The 9,231-nt window shown below is 41.2% G+C and overlaps 1 protein-coding gene across 2 annotated transcripts in view; it reads right to left on the reverse strand.

The window, feature by feature from the left end:
• Positions 1–8,962, reverse strand: part of PLOD2 (procollagen-lysine,2-oxoglutarate 5-dioxygenase 2) — a 124,752-nt gene extending 115,790 nt beyond the window's left edge. The window contains exon 1 of one of the 2 annotated variants that reach the window (XM_043875219.1): positions 8,491–8,962. In XM_043875219.1, coding sequence (XP_043731154.1) covers positions 8,491–8,605 — 115 coding nt within the window. In that variant the 5' untranslated portion in view covers positions 8,606–8,962. The remainder of the gene's footprint in view (positions 1–8,490) is intronic. The other variant, XM_043875218.1, reaches the window with a different exon arrangement.
• Positions 8,963–9,231: the final 269 nt, after the last annotated feature.

The following is a 9,231-nucleotide window of genomic DNA, read 5'->3' on the forward strand; positions in this document are numbered from 1 at the left end:
ACTCAGGAAATTACAAGGGTTTTTAGCAGTTTTATGTCAGAAACCAGGCTCAAAGACCAAATATTAGCAGGAACTGGGGAGTAGAGACCAAACTAAAGGTATATTTTTTATTATCTTACAACCTACTAATATTTTAGCCACCTGGTGCAAAGAACCAACTCATTGGAAAAGACCCTGATGCTGGGAAAAATTGAGGGCAGGAGGAGAAGAGGGTGACAGGGGTGAGATGATTGGATGGCATCACCAACTCAATGAACATGAATTTGAGCAAACTCCAGGAGATAATGAAGGACAGGGAAGCCTGGGGCGCTGCAGTCCATGGGGTCGCAAAGAGTTGGATAGAATTTAGCAACTGAACAACAATAACATTTATCTAATTATGGACTTTGTGGATTCCAACCCTGGAAAAAAAAAAAGATCTGTCTGGGTAAAATAAAATGGTGAGAATAACTGAGAATTGGGATGGAAGAGTGGAGAAAGGAAAGCTGAGCAAAGACACATAATCTATAAATCCCTAAGGATGTGCCAGGTATGCAGGCCTTTAACTAAAGTCAGAATAGGGCAAGAACTGTGAGTCTCTACTTTGTATGTTCGTTGCTTTGCTTTTGGTGGTTTTCCAGTTTGGGGTTTTGTTTTGTTTTGCTCTTGGTTACCTAGTAATGTCAATGTTTAAAAAATTCCAACCCTGTTTAAACTAAGAAGAAAAGGAGAATTGTCCCTCTCTAGACATGGCCGGCAGGAATTTCAGAGGCTCTAGATGAGCAAGGCTCTCTGGTCACAGTTGTGGTAGTGCAGGAGAACGGGGAGCGGGGAGCCTTGGAAGACAAGGGGCCTCAGAGCTGGCTTAGGCAGGACTGGAAAATCCCATCAGAGGGCTGGTTTACCATCTGCAGAGCAGCACTGTAGGACTTCCCCAGGGAATTGAATTAGGGAGGTCATTTGAATCTTTCTGCCTGCAAACTGTTAGCCAGGTAACTAAAAAAAAAAGAAATTAATTCTATTAATATATTTGCTTTTTTTCTTTGGCAAGCTAAAATAGCCACTGGTGTTTAGTATACTCCTAGACCCAGGAAGAAAGGATTAAATGTTTAAATAATCAGTTTGAGAGTGCATTTTAAAAATCTAAAAGTAAATGGCTTCCTTCCTGGCACATTATTGACCAGGGGATTAAAGCAGGAATCAATGCCTGTGGCCAGCAATTTGTTATGTAAGTGAATATTGAAAAGTTTACAGTCAATAACACTTGGGTAACAAAAGACGTATTAATAAGTCTCTGGTTAATAATATGTTAGCCACATATGTAGCACCTATAAGTAATTAGCAACTTAGGCTCTGTAAAGGTTGTAACTTCAAACCAGTAAAGCAGACTAGTCTATGACAGAGCCTCACTGATGGGACACTGGCTCTATGTTGGGGATCTGTGTCACTGGAACTAAGATGCAGAGTTTCTGGGGCTTTTTCTGAACAATGCCCCAGAATCAGGAATTCAAGGCTGCCAGGATTCCACGTATTTCTTCCACTTGCTGCTGTGCCCGCAGAGTGAAGCTGCATGGCATGATACATATTCAGTGTTCCCTTAGTGCCCCTGAATATCTGGGTCTGAACGGGGCTGGTGATGAGAGCAATGAAAACTGTGTATGCTTGCAAGTTCCTTCCTGCCATAAGAATCTTTACCGGATAATGTTCACATCATTAGAAAAGTAGAACCACAGCACTTTTACCAGAGGAAAATCCTCTCTCTCTCTCCGTGGAAGAAATGTTGAAATAGATTAGCAGTAACTAGAAAAATAAACAGAAGTCCTTTTAAAAATTTGAGTATGTAACCCTAAAGTAAATGAGCAGATGATCGTTTAATGTAGTAACACCAGGACGTCTATGCATTCAAAATAATAAAAGTAATATTAAAGTCAACATAACAAATGAGTTTTAATTATAACTGTATCCCATTTTATAAATTTGATCATGTTTGCTAGAAGAAGCACTTTTCCTGACCATTTAGCCCCCTCATTTTAGCTGTATGTCCGCGAAAATTCTTATTTGTATTAAAAGTTTTAGAGAATGTATTAACAATAATAAGCATGAAATTACAATGTGTTTTCTTCTATTTCTAGTGAAGATTTTGATTATAAAGTAAAGATTATCTATTCACCATTCATTCAAAATTTTCTCCTTAACTAAATAAAATGTAATTCCAACCCTATACAAACTAAATTTTAAACCAAATTTTTTTGTAGCAGAATATAAAGAGTAAACAACGTATATGTCCACACTAACAAATTAAGCATCTTTGCAAATAATCACATCTTTAAGAAATAAATTTAAGGCAGGAGATATATTCATATTTCAATCAGAATAAAAAATGATTGTTATTTTCCAAAAAACTGCTACAATATACTACTAACATAACCAAGGCCTGAAAAATACTTATCAATCCATCTAGTAATTAAATATGTAAACGCACTCACCTGAATTAGTTTTTTTAAGAGATTTATATTTAAAAACTAAATCAAAATCATTAACAGATGTTGATTTGTCTCTTTCAACACACAGAAGCAAACATGAAATGGAAATTTTTCCCCCAAGTATAAAATAACATAGCTCCAGTCTTGGAATTTTGTTTTAAATAAAGTTATCCTGAATGGGAAACATTAAAACTAATTTAAGGTTTCTGTAATTTTATTTTATCATAATCAGTATTTTTTAAAGGAGCACTCTTGTGACACGGTTAAGAGGGTAGTAATAAACTCAGCAGCACCATAATCAAACACAGGTTGCAACATAATAGACTGTAAGGTAGTAAGTAGCAAATCAACTATGTTTCAGTTTTTAAAAACACAGTAAGCAGCATAATGACAACAAATCATAATACACTATTTATAATTCTATTCCTCTGCATAACTATTTCTTGGCTAATTAAAATCTCAATTGTTGTTAAAATTAGATCTGTTATTTAAGTTTAGTTTAGTGAGGCAAACACTGCAGCAAATGCAAAGAAGTAAAATGTAAAAGGATATATCCATCATTTTAAAAGCAGCAATTTCAGTTTAGCCTAAGTTTTACAGCAATGGTTGAAGAAGAATACTCATTGGTAAATGTGCTAAATATTTCCTCCAAGGAATGAAGCCACAAATTCATAACCAAGTTTCCAGACCAAATATCTAGAACACACAAAAGCTCTAAAGAAGAAATATGCATCTCCTTTCCAATGGACAACAGTGTTTTATTCATTTTGTATCGTAAGCACACTATTTACACCAAAGTACATGTCTAGTTAGTATTGAACACCAGGTTTAAAAAGATGTAACAGAGAAGCTCTCTGTTTGAATTCAAAATGCCACAGAAATCACTGGCGAAGTCTAAAATGAAAAACAGCCCTCTTAAATGCCGGAGCCAGCTGCTACTGTCCACAGTCCGACTCTTTCCAAGGGGAACAGCAGATCTGCAGGAGACATGGCTTAAGTGGGAACATCGTTTCCTGAAAGTGGGCAAAGGGTTTCTGTACAGGCCTGAGGAAATAATTTCGAATGTGCCGGCCATACAGCCTCTGTGACAATCACCACTCCACTCTGCCTTGTAGTACCAGGCCCGGCACAGATGATACGTTAATGAATGAATGTGGCTATGAGCCAATAAATCTTTATGGACCCTGAATACTGGATTTCATATAACTTTTACATGTCATGATATGTTATTTTTCTTTTGATATTTTTCAGCTTTTTAAAAATATGAAAGCCATCAATAGCTCACTAGCCATACAAAAGCAAGTAGCTGTTTGTAGTTCACTGGATTTGGCCCATGGGCTGTAGTTTGCTACAAGTATCAGCAAAGGGTTTTCTTTAGGCTCTTTCTGTCCCTTTCCCCTCCACTTACACAAACCTACAAATTAGTGCTCTTTAGCAAAGTAGCCCTTTTGCTTCTTTCAGATCTCTGATGCCCAGTTTCTATATTTTTCCCATAGGTCCCAAAAGTCCAACAGAACAATGGTCAGGAAAGACATGGAGTGTGGCCTGAAGAAAGGGTAGAAGCCCTCTTCTTTTGCTTTCAGCTATCTGATCTTCTGTAAATGACACACCATCCAAACATCCATTTCACTGTCTATAAGAGAATCATGGTATCCAGACACCTGAAATTATTTTTGAAGCTGTGATTTTACATTGAGAAAGGTACGTAGAGCAGAAAATGCCACATGTGGAGGAGAGTTGCCAAAAACTTGTTCAGAAACAAGACCTAGCTTGATGTTTCATGGGTAAGTTCCTTGATCATGATGCTGTGTGGGTCCCAGGGAGAAAAAGTGAATTTAGTTAAAACCCCAGGGAAAGAAACAGCTAGCAATCCCATTGACTGCATGCCACTTTTCATAATTCTTCAAGGTGGCCTGAAACATATCAAACATTAACAGAGAATCTTCTTTGTGTTAAAAGAACAGGAAAGGTAATATGAGGAGCATAAAAAGGAAAAAGACTCAACCCTCAGGCCAAAGAATGTACCATTTATTAAACATAAACATCTATCTTACAAAGCAGATATGGTTTGTATAAATCAACAGCATTAAGAAGTTAGAAAGAGAGCCAAAAAAAAAGATAGTAAGGGGAAGAATTTCTTAGGAGCTAGATTTAAATAAAGAACAGAATTCCAAGGAGAACAGACACAAATTTGAGAGACATGTACACGTACATCTAGGGTTGTAGGATATGTTGATTCTCAATTTCACCAGATATTACTAATGTTTCTCCAAAAGTGTTGTGCTTCCATTGACAGTTTGAAACTTCATCCTCACAACAGTTGGTGTGATCAGAATTTATTTTTTAGATGCTTTAGTCAATGTGATGGGTAGAAAAGGATATCTTAATTTCATTTTCATCTCCGGTCCTCTCATTCTCCTGAATTGTTTCATATGTCTATTTTTATATGAATGCAAGGCAGAGGCTGGTCAGTCTATATGGCTGGAACCCAGGACACAGAAAGTACACAGAGGACAAGCCTCCCTCTCTTCTTCTGGAGGTTTCTCCAGGACCTCGGTCTTTTCCTCTCCACCCCGTAATTGCCAGTTTACATCAGCAGATAGGGACAACCTTCCCTTTCCTCCATGAATGTGCCAGGGTAAATTAAAGAGTTTATAAATGAACATGCTTGAAAAATACTGGTCTTGACAGAAACATCTGAAACCACTTCCTCCATTTTTCCCTAAGACGTGGTTTCTGCCCAATTTAGACCATGGATGGTCAAGGTACCTTAGAAAACACACAAAATGTTGATCCATGTCTGGAGACTTGATTAGAAATCCTTGGCAGCAATACATCCACTGTTTTCCTTCTCTCACTGAGAAGGCAGAAAAGTTCAGGAAACATAAATTAGGGAATGAACTTGATTTGCTGACACTCATTAGGAGGGTTTTGACTCGAAAGCTCCCATGGAAATAAAATTTTAAGGCAAAATTCCTATAAATGATTCTAGGAGAAAATGATTATTTTTAACCAAATCCTCTTCAGAGTCTTTCCATGTTGAGAATAAAGTGGCAATCAAACAGGAATGAATGAAGTACATAGCAGAACTCTCAGTCAAGAGAACAAAAAGCAGTATTTTCAACTTCAGTTAACACACAGCATCAAAGCTAGGAAAAACTATAGTCCAAAAACTGATTAATGTGATTCAAACAGTACATTCTCTACTACAGTGAAAAAACTGAAAATCACTATAAATATTTGTTTCCAAAAGAAAGCGTTAGTCGCTCAGTCATGTCCAACTCTTTGCGACCCCATGGACTGTAGCCCACTAGGCTCCTCCGTCCATGGGATTCTCCAGGCAAGAATACTGGAGTGGGGTGCCATTCCCTTCACCAGGTGATCTTCCTGACCCAGGGATTGAACCCGGATCTCCTGAACTTCAGGCAGATTCTCTACCGTCTGAACCATCAGGGAAGTTTAGAGTGGCTAACATCATCCTAGTAATACTATAACACAACATGGCCTCAAATACAAGTGGATTTGTCTAATCCAGTGGTTCCCAATCCTGGGCAATTGTGTCCCTTGGAAGACATATGATTATTTTCCATTTTGAGACATATATCATATTCACACCTGAAGAAGGGTGCTCCTGGTATCCAATAGGTGGAGACAAAGGATGCTACTAAACATTGTAAAATGTAATAGTTATCTGGTTCAAAATGTAAATAAGGCCACAAAACCCTGGTCTAATCTATTTCTTCATGGCTAGCTGGGATATATTGGCAAAAATAGGGGGTTAGAGATGATAGTATTCCTTAAACACCTCCTATTGAGTAAGCTAGACAACACAGAGTTCTGAAGTATGCTTGATACTGACATAAAGTTTTCAATTAAACAATTTTCAGTTGTAATATTTTAGAAAGAAAATGGAACACAATCCATGATTCTCCCTATGTTATCAAGCACTGTAAGTTTTCAATTAAGCAATTTTCAGTTGTAATATTTTAGAAAGAAAATGGAACACAATCCATGATTCTCCCTATGTTATCAAGCACTGTAAGTTTTCAATTAAGCAATTTTCAGTTGTAATATTTTAGAAAGAAAATGGAACACAATCCATGATTCTCCCTATGTTATCAAGCACTGTACCATCTATATATATATATTAGCTTATCACATCTACTTATACAACAGTTCATGATCAAACTGGCAACTAGGAGCTCCACCTATTATAAGTCAATATATTTCTGAATTTATGTGATTCTGAATTTCCCATGCCCATTCACCACAACCAGTCTTCAGATTTCAGCAGTGGGTTTTATGTGGTCACTTTCTGAAAAAAAAAAAAGCATTCATATCTGAAATTTCCTTCTCTGATGTCACAATCCATTCAAACTTTACAGTCCACCTCCATGAAATTTAAAAGTCACATTAGGAAAGGAAGATGATTTTGAATGTAAACCTAAACGCAACCACAAAGAGATGTCTTCTACAAAAAGTAAGGAGTGCTGAGAATGAAGTGAAATAAAATATGCAAAGGCTGAAGAGGTCCCTCTAAAAGCAGCAAAACCCTTAGAGGTTATTTTATTTCCCAGTAAGTTTCCTTGGGTTTTCAGCAAAGAAAGTCATTTTCCTGGGAATTATTCTTTGTCTCCAAGTTTGCTGAAGGCATTTTCTTATCTAGATGTTACACTAAAAGATAATTGTAAAGTAATGAAAAAATTTTAGTTCAAATTTAAAGGAACCACAAAGGGTTGAGAAACTCACTTTGAAGCCATCACATATACCTGAGAAAAATAAAAGTATCCTGTAACTGACAAAAATCTATCTGAATGCTGAAGTTTCTCAAGCTAACAAAGCATGTACTGTTTGTTGTTTGGCAGGAATGTAGAAAGATGGGCAACGTACTCCACTGCAGTTTTCTGAAACACTTACAGATGAAGACAAATGTATTGCTTACATAGACTGATTAGGTTTTACACCAAATGTCAACTTCGGAATGTAGACCTAAAATAGAAATTTCTGTCCTTGTGCTTAAGTAAAATTCAAACAGAAAGAGCCCTATTTACTCACCTACTCCCAAAAGACAAAATGATCTTAATTAAAAAAAAAAAAAAGCAATACAGAAGGACATTTAAATGCGAGATCTAATTTCAGAGAGCATTGAGTTAGTGTACAAAAGTGGAAAAGCCCAAGGATATCGCATGTGCAGTAAGTGGATGCAAAGTATGTTTCCACGAACATGTGGTGAGGTCGTCTTTAATCTTGCTAAATGTAAAAAAGTTGTGTCTTAAATGACCTTGACTCAACTATGGACTGCAGTTAGACCTTCTGAAAACAAGGAACAGCATCAGGCTTAGGGAGAGTGTGCCTAAAGGCAAGAGAAGCGTTCCCTCCAAATCCCCAAGGAGGAAAGCTGCCTCCCGGAGGGAGGTATTGGGTAGCCAAGCCATCTTACTGAAAACAACCAAGGTTTGTGAGCGTTGTTTTTGGCAGGTGGTAGGTGTTACCGGCAGCTTCCTGGGGCGCTGGAAGGAATGTGTCAGCATCAATCAGAAAGTACACTGAGCCCCGTGTTAAGGTCACAGACGGAGTACCGCCTCGTCCAGTAAGGATAAATCCTGCCAACTCCAGCAAAAGAGGAGAAAGTAAAGTTGCAGGAAAGGTGTTGGAACCCTGGGACCTCCAAGTCCAAAATGAAACCCCCAACTTGTGTTGAAGAAAACTTCGTGCGCTCTCCGGTTCCGGAGGATTCCAACAGCCCATGAGGGCGGATGCTCGTACATTCCTCCCGGGACCAGCACCGCCGGAGCTCAGTTCTGGGGAAGACCTGGGCGGTGCTGGGAAGAAAGAACAGTCCGCCCCACCCACCTCGATGGTCCTGGGGGAAGGACAGACTCGCTCCAAATCAACCTCCGCGGACCTGGGAGGGACCGGTCCCCCTCCACCTACTCACCTGGCGGGCCCCAAGCGAAGGGCCAGCGGATGAATGAACCGCCCATCCGGCCCAGCCTCGCGGGACAGGGCGGCCCGCGGGAGCGCTCACCTGTGGGGATGCTGGAGGGCTTCTCGGAGTCTGCACCCAGGCAGGGATTCCAGGGCTGGAGGACCAGCGCCGCCAGGAGCAGCAGCAGCTGCGTCTTCACAGAGCACCACCCCATCTTCGGCCCCTCGAGGGCCCGCGCTGGCTCCGGCACCCCAGCCGCCCGGCAGCGGCGCACTTCTCGCGAGAGCGTGGACCCCTGGTCCGCCCCGAGTCGAGGACAGCAGGCGGGAGCGGGCGGGCAGAATGTGCGCGGGGGACCGGCGGCCAGCAACGCGAGCGCGGCGGAGAGCGGCGCGGGAAACCCGGCGGTTTGGGAAGCACAGGGCGGCGGGCGCCCCGGGCGCCGCGGGCGACTTATAGCCTCCCCGAGGGGGAGGCGACGGGGCGGGCTGCACCCCGGCTATTGGCCGCCGGCTGACCCGCCGCGCCGCTGCGTGCACTGGTCGCTTCGGCTCGCCTGCCCCAGCCCCACGTCTGGGATTGTTTGCTCTACTCCGACCTATTTAAGGAGCCGTCTGCGGCTACGTGTGGAGGCTCACGCAGGGCTTCTGGATGGAACCAGGAAGCTGGTCGTTCGGTTTGGGAGTGGGCCTGAGGCGGCGGGGAGGAGACGCCCGCAGTCTGGCCGGCGGGCGGCGCTCCCCGCTCCCTACTCTGAGTTCCCCCAGTGACCCGAGCTTCCCGGTAGCCTCAGAGGGTGGGAATCTGTTCTCCTCTGGATTTAGATCCTACCCTCGGGTC

The sequence above is a fragment of the Cervus elaphus genome, chromosome 19, assembly GCF_910594005.1.
Source record: "Cervus elaphus chromosome 19, mCerEla1.1, whole genome shotgun sequence".
Lineage (NCBI taxonomy): Eukaryota > Metazoa > Chordata > Mammalia > Artiodactyla > Cervidae > Cervus > Cervus elaphus.